General features: G+C 40.6%; 1 protein-coding gene across 1 annotated transcript in view; it reads left to right on the forward strand.

Annotated features, from left to right (window-relative positions):
* Positions 1-3,788: 3,788 nt before the first annotated feature.
* ADARB1 (adenosine deaminase RNA specific B1) overlaps positions 3,789-21,439 on the forward strand; it is a 96,516-nt gene continuing 78,865 nt past the window's right edge. Inside the window, exon 1 of the mRNA XM_082261212.1 lies at positions 3,789-4,061. Coding sequence (XP_082117338.1) covers positions 3,962-4,061 — 100 coding nt within the window. The 5' untranslated portion in view covers positions 3,789-3,961. The remainder of the gene's footprint in view (positions 4,062-21,439) is intronic.

Consider the following 21,439-nt stretch of genomic DNA (forward strand, 5'->3'; position numbering starts at 1 on the left):
TTATCTCAACGTGCAGATTTTGGATTCATTGAATGAGTTAACAAAAAATTTAAATACTGCAGAATATACAGCTACACAACTAAGCTCAATTTCATGCTGAATAAACTAAATTATTATTGTATCCTAAATAGAAAAATCTTAGATTTTTACTCCAAAAGCATTTTATTAAAATTTAATTTTATAAAAATCTGAATTAAATAAAAACTGATTTTTTATTTTTTATCATTGATTTTTATCCACCCTGCCCAGCAAATTTGTTATCATAACATTGATTTAAGTAGGGTATGTGTGATTGTGCTTCTAGTTGAGTTTAGATCTGACAGGCTGACTTTTTGTGCCTTAAATTGTTATCTTGTAGATTGCTGCTGATGATACCATGCTAATTTGCAGCCTTAAGTTTAGAGAACGGCCACATTGGTTTCATTTGGCTTAACTGAGTATTTGCTTACCTGACTCAATATTTTTATTTTTTTTTATACTTGCTGGTGATAAAATGATTTTTGTTTCCGGTTGGAAGTATGCCAAGTGATATTTGCTAATGTTTAGGGTGTGTTCACGTGCTCCTTTGCAATTCAGTGCATTACGATTTTCAGCCCATTTGTTTTGCAGTGCCATGTAATATAATGAAGGCAAAGGCACGACGTTTGCGATCTGCGTTTCGGGTGTCATTAGGAAGATGTTCACACCCGCAGCAGGTTGCACCCAATGCATTTTGACTGCAGTCTGGGAAATGCACATGGAATGCGGTTTTCCTGCAGCGAGCCTTTAGGGTGCCAAAAGGATGTTTGCCTCCTTTTACTGGATGATGCTATATATTTGGTGTTCACTGTTGCCTCTTCCAGCAAAGGACCCCCCCCCCCCCCCTCTGTGGCATGTTGAGTAGGATATCGCCCTTTTTATTCCGTGTTAGTATTTTATTTATTTTTTTGTGTTTAATAGTAGAAGTTATGAGAAAATGACTCGGTCATAAAACAATCTTTCTTGGTTATTGCAGTTTTAAAGATTTTACACAATTTTGCCGACATGTAATTTGTTATTGGAGTTAGGTTGATGACCACCACATACAGTTTATTATAGGTCTATTTTGTGTATATTCTCACTTGTAAAGGCTTGTGGATTAAATAAATAACTCGGTTAGTTTTTTTTTTTTTTTTTTAAGAATTTCCATCCAAATCGGAGCAAGCTGAGATCATTCCTCCTGCTACACTTTGTAAAATCCAGTAGTAAGATGAAGACCCTTCTTATGACCATAGCAACTGAGCAGAGCTGACAGCCCTTGTGTAGTGTGTCCCACCCAAAGATGAAAGATGCTGTATATAGTGGGTTTTACATCTGGAGCCGTATATAGAGCCTTTTTTTTTTTCTTAACGAAGCAAATAGGGTAAGAGCCTGTAGAGATGCATCTTTAACCACTTCAATACAAGGCACTTTCACCCTCTTTGTGCCCAGGCCAATTTTCAGCTTTCAGCGTTTTTGCACTTTGACAATTGCGTGGACATGCAATGCTGTACCCAAAAATTTTTTGGGCATTTTCTTTTGAGACAGAGCTTTCTTTTGGTGGTATTTAATCACTTCTGAGTTTTTTTAATTCATTTTTATTTTCTAAACAAATAAGACCGAAAATTTAGAAAAGTTTTTTTTTTTTTTTTTTTTTTTTTCTTTTTCTGCTTTTATAAAATTTTGTACGTTTTCTCCTACACTGATGGGGCATCACTGAACCCCCTGCCAGGATGCGCCTTATTGGCTTTCCTCTGACGCCTGGTCAACGTGAATAGAGGAATGCCAATAACTGGCACTTCTAGTTACGCTGTGATTGGACACAGCTGATCACATGGTAAAGAGGCTACGTCATAGGCTCTTTACCATGATCTGAGATGCGGTGTGACGAAGCACACCCCCAGTCGCATGCACTAGCGGCTTGTTCTGAAGGGACATCACATGACAAGTCAGAATTGCCCGCCCATCATTTTGCTATAGGCTGGGCAGGATGTGGTTAAATTCCTAAAGTGGCAGTGTCGATTTTTTTGACAGGTTCCTTTAGGCTGATTTTATAGCTATTTTTGTAATGCTGGCAGGTGCGTTGCTGATCACTGCCATTCCAAATAAAAGATCTTTTTAATGCATATTAACAGACTAAAAACCAGAGGTTTTTTTTTTTTTTTTTTGCACTACATGAACTAGCTGTATTAACATGTCATTCCTCTACACAGTGGTGTATTTTTGGTTTTGTGCTGCCCTAGGCAAGACTAAAATCGGGTATCGCCCTCTAATCTAAACTTGTCCCACCACATCCATTTAAGATCCACCCCATCATTTGGGGATGTGAGGGAGGGTCTATGCCCCCATACTACACCAGGAGGCTCTCCCCCCCCCCCCCTTAAAAAAAAAAAATAAATAAAAACTACACCGGACTCAACTTCCTGCAGCCCGGCTCCTTTTTACCAGCGGTGTGTAGAGGGCTGCTGAGGCACGATCACAGCCAGGACTCTGGCCTGCTCTGCCAAGTGAGCTCCTTCCAGAATCAGAGCCTGCAGCCTCCTGCTTCCACTTTGCTCCCCTGTAACTGGTCAGTCTGCGGTCACCCTTCTGGTGGGTGTCACACGGTTGCTGTCTGCACCCTCATACCAATGCCACTGCTTGTAGTGTCCCTTCTGCCTGGGGGTGAAGCCGGCTCCCTGAAAAATGCCACCCAAGGCAAAGGCCTTATTTGCTTCACAGTAGATATACCCTTGCTGCGTCGGGTCTTTTCAAATACAGAAGAGTAAATGTACCCTAAAAGAATTTTGAGCTTTGCACTTTCAGATTCTTATCCATTTGTTCGGTCACCCTGATAAACCCAAAGCTGGCCATACCCTGTGCGTTTCACCTAGTTCATCAGTATTCACTGTTTTAGATGGCCCTGTTCTAACCCCCTCCTGCCCAACATCCTTCGATTTGAAAAATGGAAGCAGCCAGATAGAAAATGTTCAGCTCAACAGTGGCTGCGTCCGATTAAAAAAGCATGCAGACAGTTGCCGCAGGCATTGCAGTCAGTATTTTTAACAGGCACCGTTGGAGAAGGAGGTATCAGCCAAACATTTTTTCGGTTCAGCCCTAACAGTGTGTGTTCTGCTTTAGGCTGTTGGGGGCACTCAGAACAAACTTACACTGCTTTACTATACTGTGGAGCTGGGGCACAAGCAGAAATGGAAAAACATCCAATCCTGTGTCCAGGGGTTATAACAAGTATATTGGGGTTCTACAGCATACACTACTTCTCCGTCAAAAAAAAAATAGAAATCATTTTTCAAGTTGATACATTACAATGTGCTGCATACACAGATTAAGAATATCGGATAAATGATTTTGTTTTGGACGAATACTGTACCGACTAAACGAAAATCGTTGATTCTGATATCGTATGAGAAATTTTTGTGGTTGTCCCCTTTGGATAATTTCAAAGGAACTGTCATGATCGGCTCTGGAAAGCTGTGCACTAACGATGAGCTTGTCGTACGATCGCTTTGAAATTGGTATTTTTTGTCCGATGTTCTCAGCTTGTGTACTAGGCATTAGGTAGTGTCAAGGACAGCAGAGCGACAACATGAATTGGGTGACATTTTCTAAAAATGTTCTTTATCTTCCTACCATGCCTCACATCAGACATCTAAGAATTGAAGGCAGCTTTTTATTTTTTCTTTCTTTCCTGTGAATGCTTGGTACTTGAATGATTGCACAGGAGGGTTAACTGTCACATGTGCCTCTAGTGGCTAATAGCAATGAATTTCAGAAACCAGCACATTTTGCAGTTGGGTAACTGGAATAGGAAGAGTGAGACCTCTTACAAAATAGGGCATGTGTGCTGCTTGGCATGTTAATAGAGGGTTAACTGCTTGCTCTGCTCTGGTGCTTCCTATAAAGAGGCAGCGTTACCCAGTTAACCGGGCTGTCAGAGTTTTAGTACTCTGACCTTCAGCTTGCCATGGCATCTGTTCTGGCTGGTACTGTGAACATGGAAAACCTTTTCAGCCTCATGAGGCGGCGTTTTAAGAGAAGACGGAAGAAGCGTTCTGAAAGAAAAGGTAGGGCTTGGGGCTCAAAAGTATGCAAATATTTTTTTTTTAGTACATTTTTTTTTTAATACATTTTTTTTTAATACATTTTTTTTTTTTTAATATCCAAAGACCATTCTATTTTTTTTTTTTTTTTTTTTTTTAAATTTAAAAATGACTTTTAATTTTGGGTCCTATCCAATCCATCGTAGATGACTTTTGTAATTTAAAAACATCCCTGCTTACTGGACGTCTCCTTTTCCAGAAGCTTAATTTATTGTATATTTGAATGTAAAATACATTAGGTGGTAGGCATCTAAAATGATGTAAATATTCATGTATCTGAATTTTTAAACTGTCTGTTGCATAGAATGCCTGCCTGAATATATTGGAACCATTCATAGACTTTTTTTTTTTTTTTTTTTTTTTTTTAAGTTGAAGTGTCATGATTGTCGCAATCAATATAAGGATCACTCTAGCATTGTTTCCTTAATGATATCTGATGATTTGATCATTTCTGATCAGAGATACTTAATGGAGTCTGGCAGCTGACTATTAGAATTTTTTTGTTTTACTTGCAGATTGTTTTTCTCTTTTTTGAACCACTTCTTTTTTTTTTTTTTTTTTTTTTTTTTTAATACGTGTAGAAGAATGGATCTTTTCTTATTTATTTCTATTTTTACTTGTCTAAAACCAGTGAGACCATTTCCCCATCACTATTTTTTTAGATGATATCCTGTTTAAAAGATTAATTTTAATTTAATTTCTGACTACCCTCTTAAAGTATTTAAATGTTTTGCAACATAAATGTGTTTAATTGGTAATTACCAGATGTTTGAAAGCTAGAAATGTCTGTCTTTTCTTTAGGCTTTTTTGTTTGCAATCATTATGCATTTTATTTTTGTGTAATCAAAGTGGCACATCTGGAGTATGCAAGTGACCTTTAAGTACTTATTTACTTGCATGCATTTTTAAAGCAGCAGCGATTGAATGGTAATTATTGCATCTTCTCTGTGTACAGTGGCTACAAAAGGCACTTTGATAAATGCGTGTCAGTGCCAGCCTGAGAACTTGATTGTATATTCATTGTCTTTGGAGTCAAATATACCCAAAGGATGGAGGATCAAGGTTTCATTCATGCTTCATACCTCTTCCTAAGGATGGTTTGCCTACTAAAAAGCACACTTTCTATTACATTGCAGTTAATGATATTGCAGTTAGGATTGATTTAGAAATGGAAATGATCTCCGCTGCCTTTGGACAGTTAATTTGAAAATGCAAGGCTTCTGAAGAGCCATTAGCATGACAGATTCAGTATGATAAGCCAGTGTGTCATTCATTGCCATTTGCTGGATTATAAGTGATAACTATAGCAAATTGGTTGAGGGATTGTGATTCCCCTTCTCTGCTGCCTATCTGTCACTGAAAGTATTATCTCAAATCCAATGTCTCCGGTGACTGTGTAAAAATGGGGAGCTCTACCTCCTCATCGGCTTTTCCCACCACTACTTCACTATATATGTTTACCCGTGGAGCACACAGGTCTCTTTGCGTGTAATTGAGAGCTGAGCAATAAATTATAGGTCTCCTAAGAGGCATTTCTAGACACTGTAATGTCTGCAATAGCTGGGAACTTTTTTACAACTTAAAGCGGCATTAAACCCAAAACCAAAAATGTAATCTATTGCAGCCTACCATCAATCGATGTGGTGGCTGCGTTGGTGTCTTTTTTTTTTTTTTTTGTGTTTTCCCCTGGTGATCTGACCAGACGCACACCTCCTGTATTAGAGTGCCACCACTCTGAATGAGGGGGTACAGGGGCACCTTTGAACAGCAGCGCAGTCTTAGATGGACTAGCACAGGGAAATGCAAACTGTGACCCTCCAGCTGTTGCAAAACTACAAGTCCTATCATGCCTCTCATGCTTGTGGCTGTCCGTCTTGCATTGCATCATAGGACTTTTAGTTCTGCAACATCTGGAAGGCCACAGTTTGCATATTCCTGGACTAGCAGATTTAGATACACTTACAAATTGAAGCCAAACTTCTGCTTCTTATGGGATAAAGGTGTTACACGACAAAATAAAAGCTGATTGTTGTAAGCACCCGTTGTCGGTGGTAAAAGGTTTGTCTCAACACTTTAACTGATACGTTTGCAGGAGAGCTTGTTTTGTTGAAAAACACTGCCTAGATCACCAGATCAGAAAGCTTAAAGAAAACTAATGCAGCATCACATCAAAGAATTGGCAAGCTGCAATAAAATGTTTGCTTTCTGAGTTTTACTGCTCTAAAGCAACCTTTATGTAGCAGGAACACCACCCCTCATGTCTGGTTTAAGAAGTGGTAAAATTAAATGCATTCATTACAAAGTGAGATGTTGCATTGTTCTGCGTTACCTTGTCCCTTTGCTTTAAGGAGATGTACAGCCAAAGCGCTATTGGTTGTACATCTCCTATGGATCATGTGCAATTCATTTTGCACTCGTGTGACCCGTTTTCAGCAGAGAGTGGCCTGAAGTCTGCTCTCTACTTACGTCACAAAAGTCAGTCTAGGCACTGCGTCATCACAACAGTGGAAGTCGGGATCCGCAAGGGGCCTGGACTGACACCCGGCTCAGCCTCCCAGCGAGCCGCTGAGAGCCTGAGCCAGCCGCTCCCACCCCTCCACAGCCCAGCACTCCAGTGAGCGAGAAGGGGGCAGAGCAGAGCTCTCTGCTCCGGGAGCTGTCAGAAACGAGCGATCATTAGTGTTTGATTGCTCAGTTCTCAGTGTAGAAGTGCTGGGGGACAGATGCAGCATCGCACTGATGCTGCATCCACCTGGTAAGTATAATTGGGGGAAAGCAAGTAAAGCCCATACATCTCCTTTAAAGTGTTACTCACACCCAAAATGATAGATCCCGCACCTATTGTAAGAATGCCACATTGGATTTCCTGATTTTCACTGGTTTGCAGCTATCACAGCAAAGTAAAGCTGCTTTCTGCCTGCTTTGTGATAGAAAAAATATAAACACAATGGATAATCTTGTGTTTTCTGGCTGTGTGTAATGTATTTATCCATTGGCTAAGGGTTCCCACTAGATCCGAAAAGTCAGCGGTAATCTGGGCGTATACTGTGTTTTTAGAACAATTGCAGTATTTAAATTTATCCAACATATAGACATTAAACATCCATCTTAAAACACTGTTCATGGTTCTCCTATATAGTGAAATATCCAAATCCCCAGCAGTCTGTAGGGGAGCTATAATGGCAGTAATCTCTAGAAGTCTCATGTAATATTGTCTGACAGTTTCCTGTAGCATTACATATACTGAATATGATGTTCACTATCCCTGGAGAGGTTAGGAGCCACATTTGAAGCCCCATATACCTAGCAGGTTAAGCACTACTGCCCTAAAGCTACCCATAGAATTCAGAGGATTGGCCACTTTGCAGCTATCTTACCACCCGCCATTCATACTGTTAGCAAAGTGGTTCATAATTCATTTACCTTCACTGAGGTTAGAGCAGAACGAAATATGAGCACCACATCCAAAAATGCTATATATATATATATATATATATATATATATATATATATATATATATATGTATATGTATATGTATATATATATATATATATATATATATATTTTTTTTTTTTAATTCAATTCAAACTCCTCCATGCTTTATTTTGCTAAAGATTTACTTAAAAAAAATTCAACCCCTAGCCACCCCCCCCCCCCCCATTTTTACTTCCTGAAATCTATCTGCTCTTAGACAGGAGGGTGTGCTTGGTTAAGAAAACCCCTTCTGAAGACAACTGGGATGTATGACATTTGCCACGACCTGGAAATTGGGGAAGTAAAAGCAGCATAATAATTTAAAATGGTCATTGTTGATTGAGAGAGTGAAGTCCCACTTTAGGCCCTTGTTCACACTTGTGCGGTGCGGGGATAGCACATGTGATTCGCACAGAAATCACACAATTAATTTTGTATGGCTTAAATCGCACCGCATACACACCAAAATGGTGCGGGACCCTTTTTTGCTGCACCTGAATCTGATTGCATGGGTGTGAACACCTATGCGATCTGCTATTGGCAAACGCACTGCGTTTTTCTAGCTGTTTCAGAGTGTCGTAGCATTGACACCCGCAGCAGATCTCATGAACTGAGTGCGGTTTTAATGCACAGGATTCCCTGGTTTCCCACATCGCATCAGTGTGAATTTAGGCTAAAGGAAAGCAGAGAGGATGTTTTAGGTGGGAGGACTATGTCTGGTCTCCTGATCACCAGGAAAAACATTTTTGTTTCAACCCTTCCTGCTAACCTACACATGGCTATGAGTATTGGTGGGTACCCCTAAACATGGCTTTGCTGTCTAATCTTGCAGTTTTCAGAATGAACTTTCAGCCCCTATTCACACTGAATGTGACTTTGAAATCAGGCTACTTCAGCTCAAATTCAAAGCCACAGGACAGTGTGATTTCATCTGCGGCTTGCCGACATCTGTGCGATTTCGAGCACAGATTCAATTCAAGTAGCACATGAAATTGCCAAAAAATAGTTAAGCTATTTTACAAATTGCACCTATTAAGATGATGCCATAGAAAGACCTTAAACGCGAACTCAGTTGTGACATTCAATTTTCAAATCGCACCTGAAGTCGTGTGTGAATGTGGGCTCAAGTACAACATCGTATGTTGCTTTCTGGCACATGCTGATGTATTAATGGTATAATTGTCTCCAGGGCCTTGAAAGTAAACCTGAACTCAAATCAATGGAGCCCAAAGGCTTCATTACTTTGTGTCACAGCCCCGTATGTGTATATAGATCAGCTGTGTGAATTCAGTGGCTGCATGAATATTGTCAGTCTCTTGCTGAGTCCAGAGACTGCCAGGCAATGAGCATTTTTAGAAAGATGTTGGGAATGGAAGCCTCCATATTCCTTAGTACAAGTTTCCTTTTAAATACATTGAGGGCTAGATCCCCCCAATTTGTGCTTTCCAATGCAGTGAGGCTTTTCAACATGTTAAGCCATATGCATACACCTTTCAAAAAACATAACCCACAATACAAAGGGGTTTTCACATGTGTATTTAATTTAGTTTGTACAAATGCATACAAAGTTAATTGTCCTCTGGTAAAGAGAAAAAAGGAAAAAAAAAAGTTTAAACAGCTTATACCAAACACTCTTCATCAATACTATGCCATAAAGTAGAATTAAAGGGTAACTCCACTTTTGTAGGAAAAAATAGCATGTACAATTTCCAACACAAGTTATATTGTAATTGAATGTTATTAAAAATCACCTTTCCTTTTCAATCTGCAGCTCTGTAATTTTCTGTAAAATGCAATATGGCTACCTGGAGGTGTTCTGTACACAGATGGTTTACAGGACGCCCCTTAGAAATGTCATTTCCTGCTTGTGTGATTGGCTTATTTTCTCTGATGTCTGCACTAAGATGCAAGTTATATTTTGGGCATCCCAAAGGGAAATCGCATCTAAAAGGATGCGTCATATTTTGGCATCCCAAAGGGAAATCACATCTAAAGGGATGCAGACCCTGCAATTTTTCCTCATTGGAACCCTGCATGTGCTACAGCTAGTAATTCTAAATTCAGTGTACAGAATGCCCCCCCCCCCCATCCCAAACATAAATTCCTTCTGTGATTGGCTCACTGATTTTTCCCAGAAGTCTACACTAGGATACAAGTCCGATATCGGGCACCCCCTGCAACAAAAATGTCATTTTTTGTGAGATACTCCCAATAGGAAATCGCGTCAAAGGATGCGGACCCTGCAGTTTTCCTCATTAAAGCCCTGCAGGTGCAGCAGCTGGTTGATAATTATGAAGCCACTAGCATTAGGTGCACTTACCACATGGACACAGACAAAAACCCAGGGATTTCTTCAGAATAACAAAAGGTAGGAATCTGCAACAAAGTTTGTTAAAATCTATGTAATGTACATCCCCCCCCCCCCCCTCAACGAAAGTGGAGTTACTCTTTACGCAGCCTAGCACACATTTGAAGTGATTGTAATGGTAAAATATTTTTTTTTTTTATACTAATGTGTTCTCTGCATTAAGGTAGAAAAAAAACGTAATAGTAGTTCCCCCTAAATACCTACCGGAGTCAGATCTCGGTCCAGTTGTATGCACATCTGCAGCAGCTCTCCTTCCCCCCCGCCCCTCTCACAGGCTTTGCTGAAAGCAACGGGGGCTCCTACTGTTAGCCAAAAGCTGTGGGTCAGGGGCAGGCTGGGTTGATCCCAGCTGTCTGAATAGATACAGCCTGGCTTGGGATCAAGCCCACATATAGCCCCCCCCCCCCCCATAGCATGCAACAGAGCCCTGGCAAGGGACCCCTGAAGAGGAGGTTCAGGGCTGCTCTGTGCAAAACCAGTGCACAAAGTAGGTACGGTATACAGGATTTGTTGTTTAAAAAAAAAAAAAAAAAGCTTTACAATCCATTTAAAAAGCAAGGCATTTAAATTGGCTTTTGAACTTGCTTGTGTAAATGTAAAATGAATCCGATGCCCAGTACACACCACTGAGCAATTAATTTTTTCCTAAGCATTGCTGCCATTGGCTGGTCTGTGCTGACTGTGGTTAGTTGATTTTCATTGCTCTTCCCAGCCAGGAGATCATATAAAGGACCGGGCAGACCACCACATCATACAGGTGCTGGATATGAAAAATTGGGCAAGACCACTACGTGATGATATGCAGGTGCTGGATACACTTTGCTTCCACCTCTCATCTGAAAAAAGCCATAGGGAGCAGATACTGAGCAAGAATTATCTGCTATACAAAAGTATTTTAGGGCTTTTATAATTGCATGGTTTAGATAAGCCTATTATACCCCCCCCCCCCTTTTTTTTTTTTTTTTTTTTTTTTCTGGTCACTGGGGCAGCAAGTGCTGATGAAATAAAAAAAAATGGTAGTCATTGGGAAAAGAGGTGGGATATAATTCAGTGGGCACAACTACTCTTCAGTGACAGCAATTTCCTTTCAATTTTGTGTCACCAGTACAAGGAAATTAAGGGAAAACCTTCCTAATGGGACATAACAAAAAAACAGGAATAAAGTGTATTCAAATACTTTTCTTGTTTTAATTTAATAAATAGTATTATACTTATCTGCTCTGTGTAATGATATTGAATAGAGTGGTTGCTTACCTCCTCCGCCAGCATTGTCTGCTCCTACTTATGAGGGTACCCTCGGCGAGCAAGCCTTGTGCTGAGGGGATGCCCGTGTGAGTGATAGCATACTTAATATTTTTTAATACTGATTAAATGCATCTGCTGCTTCTATATGTACATCCTGTATATCAGACCAAAGTTAAAGTAGTACAGTTTTTCCCCTAAAATAAGACCTACTGTTATTTCTGGGGAAGGCTGGAATATAAGCCCTACTCCGAAAATAAGCCCTAGTTTAGGGTTTCTAAAATCCTAGAATCCACTTTTAGTGTTTTTATATAATGTCCAGTGTGTGTTTCTGTAATAGAATAGTGTGAAATACCTTCAGTACAGCACCGCTCGGTGCTCAGCTGATCTCCCGCTCTGCTGTCCTCTCATAGCTGTCAGCGGGGGATCTCAGCCCCTCCCCTCTGCAGTGTTCAGAGTGGGTCACAAACGCCGAGTATTAGATTAGAATTGTTTGAAATACCTTAGTGACAGCGCCGCTTGGTGCTTCCGTGACCCCCAGCTGTCAGCGGGGGAGAAGAGAAGGACAGCAGCCGTAACCCAGCTGAGCGGCGTTGTAACGAAGGTATTTCACACTATTCTAATCGAATACTCAGCGCTTCTGTGACCCACTCTGAGCCCAGAGGGGAGGGGCCAAGATCCCCCCCCTCCCACTGACAGCTATGAGAGAAGGACAGCAGAGCAGGAGATAAGCTACTGAAGGTATTTCACACTATTCTATTACAGAAAAACACACTGGACCTGCTATAAAACACTAATAAAGTGGATTCTAGGAGTTTAGAAACCCTAAACTAGGTTCACCCACGGGATTCCTGACAGGCAGGCAGGGAGGGAGAGAAGACAGCACATTACAGAGAAGACCTACCCCGAAAATAAGCCCTACTTTGTCTTTTGGTGCCAAAATTAATATAAGATCCGGGCTTATTTTTGGGGAAACACGGTAGAAAGTAACCCCTCTTATTTGTGTCTCCTGTGAGATATCCCTTCACTTAAAAATATTAAATGTAAAAAGCGCGAACCCTAAACCTATAAAGTGTGTGTGTATATATCGATCGATATCTCCACTAATCGGATGAGCCACTCCTCTTTTGTATCTGTAATTCCAAGGAGAGGTGTCACGATGGGCTCCCAATCATCCACCAATTTAAAAAAAAAAAGAGAATGGACAAGATCTCCAGTGCAAAAGTTTACTGAATAGTATTCGCCATACAATATGTGAAAATAAGCAGCTGCTTATTATCAGGTGTTGTATGGTGAATACTATATATATATATATATATATATATATATATATATATATATATATATATATATATATATATATATATATATATATATATATATATATATATATATATATATATATATATATATATATATATATATATATATATATATATATATATATATAATACATTTGCCTGTCCAGGGCTGGTCTTCTGGTCCTTGGCTCCACCATGTCTAGTATGGTATGGGAAGCTGGCTGTGACTCATTGTGGCTTTGCAGCTGGCTTCCTGCTGTGCTTGTGATAGGGCCTGCAGCCTTCTAGGACCTGTGATGTGTCCCAGACGACTGTGGGCAGCAAAGGTGTGGGGGGAACCCGCCCCTCCCAAAAAAAAGTAGGCAAAATGTAAAGAAGGGTAAGGAGACAGAAAATATGAACTTTCCCGTTTGGGCTCAGCCACACCCCCTTGTGCCCTCCTCACAGGACTGACACCAGCAGGAGCTTTTTGCTTCCAATGAGTCTCCTGTAAGACCAGGAAGATGGAGAAGCAGTGGTGCCAGTGGAACAGCGCTGAAGTGAAAAATTACTAGGTAACGGTTTATAGAGCAAGGGGTGCTAGGACAGGAGGGGGCATTTTTTACTCTAATGCAGTGAATGCATTAAAGAAGTATAGCCAAAGCTCTTTTTTTTTTTTTGCCCTACTTCTACTTGCCCTTCCTCTCTCCTTCGATCTACGCTCATGTGAACTGTTTTCAGCCAACAGTTGACTAAGGTTTGCATCACTCAGCCGGTCTAGGTGCTGGATCATTCCTGACTCCCACCCCAGCACTCCAGTGAGCATTGGAGGGGCAGAGCAGAGACTGACAGTCGCCGCTTTCTGCTCAGAGCACAGGAGAGAACTGAGCAATTAGTGATGTTTACTTCCTCAGTTCAATGTGCAGAGCCGGTGGATCGATGCTGCATCCACCTAGGTGAGTATTTTTTTTTCTTTTTCTGCCTACTTATCTAGTTACATAGTCGGTAAGGTTAAATAAAGACACCAGTCCATCCAGTTCAACCTGTGGTGTGTGTGCATGTGTTTGTCAATATCCCTGTATGTTGTGATCATTGTGATGTCCAACTAATAGTTTTTTTTTTTTAACTATTGACACTCCCTGCTGATGCCACTGCTTGTGGAAGAAAATTCCACTTCCTTACCACTCTTGAAAGTAAAGAACCCCATACCAGTTTAAGGTTAAACCATTTAATTCAGTGAATGGCCATGTGTCTTTTTAAACTCCCTCTCACTGAAAAGCTTTTTCCCTTTTCTATGTTCACCAATAAGGTATTTATATATTGCTATCATATCCCCTCTCAAGCGTCTCCTCTCCAGAGAGAATCCGTTCAATGCTTGTAGTCTTTCCCCATAGCTGATATTCTCTAGTCGCTTTATTAGTTTTGTTGCCGTGCCCAGAACTGGATGGCATACTCCAGTTGCGGCCGGACCAGTCTTTTAGAGTGGGAGACTTATTGTTTTATCTCTGGAATAAATACCCTTTTCTCTAGCGCTCATCGACAGACGTAGTCCTCGTGATACACCACCTTCGGGTTATGTTACCTCCGCAGGAGCAGGACTAGACAGGAAATTAAAAAGCTCTGGCCACACCCTAGGGGCAGTCCCAGAGGGTATATCCTCTCTCTCTCTGCCTCAGCAAATCAGTTATTTTCTGTCTAGTTAGGAGTAAGGACCTAGATACCTTGCTGGGATCTTAGGTCCTGGCAAGAATTTTTTTCTAAAAGGATTTTTGGACAGCTTTTTTTCTCCAGTGTTCCTGTGAGATCTTCAAGCTTCTAGTTGGCACCGGTTGGGCCTTCTAGATTGGGATTTGATTTCCATTTTCCCACCCCTCAGTTGTGATACTGCTCTGGGACGTCCCGAAGGTGGTGTATCACCGAGGACTACGTCTGTCGATGAGCGCTAGAGAAAAATGGATTTTTGTAAAATCTTACCGTAAAATCCTTTTCTCTTAGCTCATCGACAGACGTAGTCCCCGCCCCTCTGTTTTGGAGTTGGGTTGGGTTAAATTCTCTAAGCACTGCTTTTTCACATAACTGATTTGCTGAGGCAGAGAGAGAGAGGATATACCCTCTGGGACTGCCCCTAGGGTGTGGCCAGAGCTTTTTAATTTCCTGTCTAGTCCTGCTCCTGCGGAGGTAACATAACCCGAAGGTGGTGTATCACCGAGGACTACGTCTGTCGATGAGCTAAGAGAAAAGGATTTTACGGTAAGATTTTACAAAAATCCATTTTTTAACGCATGCTAATCTGTTTTTGCTTGCAGCAGCTTGGCATTGCATGCCATTGTGGAGCCTGTCATGTACTAGAACCCCCCCCCCCCCAGGCCCTTATTTTATCCACATTCCCCCAGAGGTTCTCCCTCTAGCGAGTAGCTTGCGTTCGTATTTTTAGCACCCAAATGCATCGCCTTACATTTTTCAACATTAAACCTCATTTGTCATATAATTGCTTACCCCATTATTTTTTTTAGGTCGTCTTCTTGTAAGGTTTCCACATCCAGTGCTGAAGTTCTTGTCCTGCTTAGCTTTGTATCCTCCAAATACGAATATTGAGCCATTTATCCCATCCTCTATATCATTTATGAATAAATTAAACAAAATTGGGGCCAGGACAGATCCCTGGGGGACCCCACTTAGCACACTGGACCAATCTGAGTACTCCTTATTACCACCTTTTGGACCCACCCCTGTAGCCAGTTTTCAATCTAGGTACATACCCCATGGTCCATTCCAACAGACCTTTAATTTGTAAAGGCCCGTACACACGTACGGATCGTCGTCATACAAACGTCGGCGGACGAAAGATCTGCCGATTGTACGCGTGTTAGTATGGTGCCTCCGACAGCTGTCTGCGCACGATCCGCGGACAAGAGTCTTTCTTGCAAACATGAAAATTTTTGTCTGCGGACACCAGAACGGACGATTGTTTGCCTGTCAGTACAGAAATCAGCCGACAGACCGCAGATTTGCAAGACTGGGCATGCTCAGAAAATAAAAAACACAGGGAAAGTTAACCATTACATGACATCACTTCTGCAGTCAGCTGAAGTCTGCGGACAAAATTCTTGTGCTGTCTTTGCACTTTTCAACAGACACCGACATCCCGGGGAGAAAAGACGAACGTTTGTATGACGACGATCCGTACGTGTGTACGGGGCTTAAGGTAAACAGTTGTGGGGAACTGTATCAAATGCCTTTGCAAAATCCAGATACACCACATACACAGGCCTTCCTTTATCTAGATGGCAGCTTGCTTCCTCTTAAAATGTTAATAGATTGGTCTGGCAAGAACGATCCTTCATGAATCCATGCTGATACTGTTTTCATTAGCAAAATCTTGGCTATAGTCCATTTATCATCCCCTCCAATAGCTTAGACTATGGATAGACTGACTGGCCTGTAGTTTCCAGGGATATATTTCGGCCCTTTTTAAATATTGATACCACATTGGCATTTGTCCAATCAGCTGGTACCATTCCAGTTAGTAAACTGTCCTTAAAAATTAGAAACAATGATCTAGCTATCACCTGACTGAGCTCCTTAAGGACACTTGGGTGTAAGCCATCTGGTCCTGGGGACTGATTTGTGTTAAGTGTTTAAATTCTATTTCTGATATTGGCTTCTGTTAGCCATGAGCGTGCATTCTGTTATGTGTTAACATTGCAGTCTTGGTTACTACATCCCCCTGTTTCCTTTTTGTAAAAACCGAGGAGAAGAATTAAAGCGTTTGTTACTCAAAAAAAAAAAAAAAGATACGGTTTTCTTAAAGCATGGTATACAGCACAGTGCTTGTGCTGTGTCATTTGGCCCCCTGTAACACCTAAAAAAACCTGGCTGATCATGCCAGTTTCTACCCTCCCCTCTATACACTGACCACAGTATATCGTGGCTGCTGAGCCTTGACACCGTGGTCAGTTTACGTGCCTCCAGCATCTGCATCCCTTCTGTCTCCTGTGTCCTCCTTCTCCCTCCCCTCCCTCCCTGCCTGTCTGCTGTGTCAGCGCCCACCCCCTCCCCTCCTGCAGCGCTCATACTTATTATAAAATAATCTAATCCCCTCTGTATTATAACACTAAGTGCTTCTGTGCCTGTCTTATAGAAAAAATATGCACTCTGTACCTATATCACAGCGGCTCCCAGCGATCATGTGAATGCTTGGCGCGTTCTCTCCTCTTCCCCCTCCTCCCCGGCTGATGTCAGCGGCAGTGCTCAGGCCCATCCCCTGGAATGGTCAGCTGGCCAGAGAAGAGAGCCGAGGGATCAGCTGATCGACGGGGAGACGCTCTTATATAGGTAAAGATTGCATATTTTTTCTGTAAGACAGGCACAGGAGCACTTAGTGTTTATATTACAGAGGGGATTTGATTATTTTATACTAGTGGCTTAACCACTTTAATTTAAAACAGTTGCCTTCTCTTTATTTTGTAACCAAATAATCTTCACCATCCTTTATGGGTCTAATATGTTCTGGTCGCACTTTTACTGCTAATATATTTAAAAAATGTCTTGTGTTTTTTTTTTTTTTTAACTTTTCTACACTATGTGCTTTTCATGGTCTATTTTGCTGCTCTGATTTCGTTCTTACACTTATTGCTTTCCTTGTATTCTTGGAATGCTGACCTAGACCCCCCAGGGTAAAAATTGTTTTAGGTATCCGACCACTTTGGACATTCCCTAATCCTGTTCACGCCTAAAGTGGTTTTGCCTAGAGATACATTGCATGGTAGCCACATGGTACCCTGGGGTTCTTAGAGGTTTTTAGTGGTTCCTTGAGTATTGAGCAACTTAGAAGGGGGTTCTTCCCAGTGACCACAAATGTAAGGTGCAGTCGTCTCACTGACTATTGGGCTAATGTACTGTGAACTAAAGATATATAGTAAATATTAGCTGGGGTTCCCTGAGACCGGAAAACTTTTTCAAGGGTTCTGCAATGTAAAAAGTCTGAGAGGCGCTATTTAAAGGCTTTAAGAGCAAGTATGTCATCCCACATCAGTCTGTAGCACAAGTGCTAGCACATACTGTATATTTCAAGTGTATATAGAGGAGACAATGCTTGCAGGAGAAATTACCACATCTAAAGAAACAATCTATTTAGAACAAAATGCTGAATCAAGTTTCCAATTTCATTTTTGTATTACATGGTTAGTTACCACAAATTGAACTGTTTGTGATTTATTGCACCATTTTTCTGTGGTTGAGTTCATTACATACAGATTTTTAAAAATAGATTGTAAGCAATATCTGAGCGTTTTACAGATCAGGAAATACTGCATTTCATGGTAAATCTTTAAATGTATAGTACAAGGTCAAAGTCGCCTTTTTTTTTACATACCTACTTCATTGTTGCATCTTTTAAAAATTTATAAGAATGGTTTTGAGAAATACTATCGTCTATTCTCTAAATTCATTAGAATAGTTTTTCTGTTTAAATGGGAATTAAAAGGGGTGGCATATACGGTATGTGTAACACGAAGGTAAAGTAAAGCAATATGAAGTTAATTTTGTCTTAGCAGCCTCCTGGTGTTCTGTATTAGGACAAATGCTTGCTGTACACAGACCTGGGCATCTTGACAGGCTGCTAAAAGCAGTATCTAATGATGTAGGGTGCTTCAAACAATCACACTCATTCTGGAGAAATTGTATCTGCTTGTCTACGGGCAGCTTTGAACAAAATGTTCATTTAGTTTAGTAATGATCCTTTAGGCAATCATTATAGAATTATTTTTTTTTTTTTTATGGAAGAGAATTGAATTCTTTTGATATCTGTTCTCTACGGTCTGATAGAGAGACCTTAATCAATATTGTGTAATTTTCTGCCATGGATTTAACTTCCCTTTCAGAAAAAAATGGGTTAAATTTATATACTTGCTATCTTGTCAAAAGCTATTGGGTTTGGCAATATTTTTCCCTTTTAACCTAGCTCCATTTCTGTCTTGAGTTAGAGAGTGAAATTGAAATAATGTGGTACATAGCTGGAAAGACACATGGGGACCGTGGCACAAATTAGAACTGTCACAAACATTTTACAGCAGCTGTGGAAAATGAGGCTGAATAGTGCACACTAAATGTCCTTGAATATCTGCCTAAATGAGTTTTATTATTAGAATTGCTTTCTGAATCATTACCCAAAGTATGAGGTTTTTTTAACCATATTTTAAATATGTATTATGTATGTGATTTTTTTTTTTATTTTTATTTTTTTGCATCATTTTAAAGTGCGCGTACACACAAAATCGATTGCACTTTTTGTTTTTCTTGTGGAATTGGTACACCTAGTGTAATTTAGCTAAACATGTGTGCTTCATATATAAAAGGGCAAATTGCATTGAGTAGGATAATGTAATATCTCACTACTCCTGTTTAAGTGTTTTTTTTTTTTTGGGTTTTTTTTTGTTTTTTTTTTTGTGGGAGGTCCAGCATTTTTTTTATGGGAAAATCTAGCATTCACTAGCTTATGGCAAACTTACACCCTAAGTAATGATGCAACCCCCCACATATGTGCACTGGAGTTTAGCATTATTTTGACCCTTCGCTTACAGCACTTTTATCTGCACTACAGTGTGTATGCACTCACCAGAAGTTTCAGCTTGCTTTGGGCAAAGCAACATTTAGGCTTGGTTCACATCTTTGCGAAATGGATGTGTTTTTAACTGCATCTGATTGGCTTAACCTGAATCGTTTATCAGACTGGCTTTCAATGACCAGTTCACACGTAGGTGGGAGCCGTGGGGCGCTTTTTAATAAAAACGTTCTGTGCGATTTTGGCTCCGGTTCAGGTGCAATTTCTGGAAGAAATTTGCACCTGAACTAGTAAACAGAACCGCCCCGGGTGCCGCACTGAAACCTTGGCCGCATATGTGTGAACCCAGCCTTACTGACTTGAAGCCAATACAGTGCCTCCATATCTGCATTTTTCAGGTAAATATACTTAGATTTGATGAAAACATTTTCTGTCATACACACACCATAATATCAATACAAAACACATCTAGGAAAAGAAAAAAAGCCCAACTTTGTGGTTGTAAATGCTTTATTTTTATTTTTATTTTTATATTATATATCGATCTATGTATAGATGCGTGTGTGTGTGTGTGTGTGTATAGATAGATATAGATAGATATATTTATAAGCATGGTATACTTGCACGCTATACTTGGGCGCTATATTATGTATACCAACTCTTAAATAACTTTGTTGAACAATCTCTATATAATATTTTACTAACTTAGGACATCGCCTGTTATGATGTATGAAAGTTCCCTGGGCATGTTCACATTTAGTACAACAGGAACTATCCTAAAGACCTGCTTGTTAATAAAAAGTTCTGTATATTCTACGGAAAATAAATGTTACCCTCTGATATTGGTATGTAGGGAATCACTCTTAACGTGGTTGTAGATCTGACATGAAATATGAACGAAGCCTATCCCTCTAGAGTGTTTACTTGTCTCAATTGCAAGAAGTGTAATTTCTGTCTGCTGATTTGTTCCTCTGCTTATCAGACAGCATTATTCACTTCTGACAAGTTCTCCTGACACCAAGACAAAAATGGTGACGGGGAGGGACCCATAGCTGATTGTCAACCTCAGCTCTGCTCCTGTGTGCTGTCTGTAGGGGTGTGTCCAGGGCCAGATTAATGTAGGGGCTATTGGAGCTGCAGCTCCAGGCCCCTACCTTTTTATATAGGCCCCGGGTTGGCCATATTCACTGTTACCGCTCTTCTGTCACTTGTAAACACAGAAGTCTGGCTTCTATGCTCGCTTCCCCAGGCAGCTCCCTCAGAACCTCTCCACACAGCACAAAGGCCGGACAAGGAGGGACAGTTGCCGATGCATGGATGTGTTTATGGGCTTCAGAGACAGCATCCCATGTGGAATTAGGCATGCATGGCTGTACCCTTCCTCCTCTGGGTGCATGCCAAGGCATGGCCCTTAAGGCCCTTCAAAATCCTCAGCACCAAGCCCATGATGCTCTTAATCCGGCCCTGGGTGTGTCCCTTCTATCCAATCAGCTCTCACAGCTCTCCTCACTGAGCTCTGCAGATTACCTTCAGCTGTCCGCCCCCTTTTTCTGACAGCTCAGACAAGTTTTTTTTAATTTCGTGACTTTGAACGAATATAGTGAAGAGAAGACTGTAGATAATCAGGCAAAATTTATGTAGAAATGTGAGTTTCATCTCTGTTAACCTGAGGTCAGTCACTTCCCTGGGTTATATGTAAGGGTTTACAACCACTTTGATATTGCTAAACATTTATCACCTTCAGAATTACCTGTGTCTAGAGATGATTGCTTTCTGCATTTTAGGATATTGATATTCAATATTTACTACAATTATATAAATATTGCTTTATGCAGCACTTTCCAATACTGTACATTTTCTATCGACCCCTGCCCTTAAGGAAATTCCAATCTAAAATCCATATTTATGTCTACAGTACTAGGTCCAATTTTTAGACATGAGCCAATAAATCTACTAGCATGTCTCTGGGTATTCCAGTTTCCTCCCAGACTTCAGAGGAAGCACATTGAGAACATGCAAACTTCATGCAGAGAAGTGTCCTAGCTGGAATGCCAACAAAGGACCACTGTGCTGCAACCAAAGTTCTAACATGAAGTCTCTGTGCTCCATTTATTATGCCATTTACAGTAAAAAAAATACCCTTTTGCAGCTGTTTTGTTAAAAGTATAATGGCTGTTCACTTTGACAGGGAATCATCACCAGACCTTGGTGAATAAGGTGAAGCTCTGCTTAGTTCCATCATCTAGTCACGTGCAAGCAAAAATGCTGTTTTCATTTTCCATACACCTGATTGGATATTTTTTGCAAGGGGAATTTTTACCATATTCACCAAGGCCTAGGGAAAATTCGCTATCAAAGTGCAACTTCCCTTGCAAAGGGAACATCCTATTTGCTTTTATTATTCACTTCAGCCCC

This window comes from Pelophylax lessonae (assembly GCF_965119305.1).
Source record: "Pelophylax lessonae genome assembly, chromosome: 6".
Lineage (NCBI taxonomy): Eukaryota > Metazoa > Chordata > Amphibia > Anura > Ranidae > Pelophylax > Pelophylax lessonae.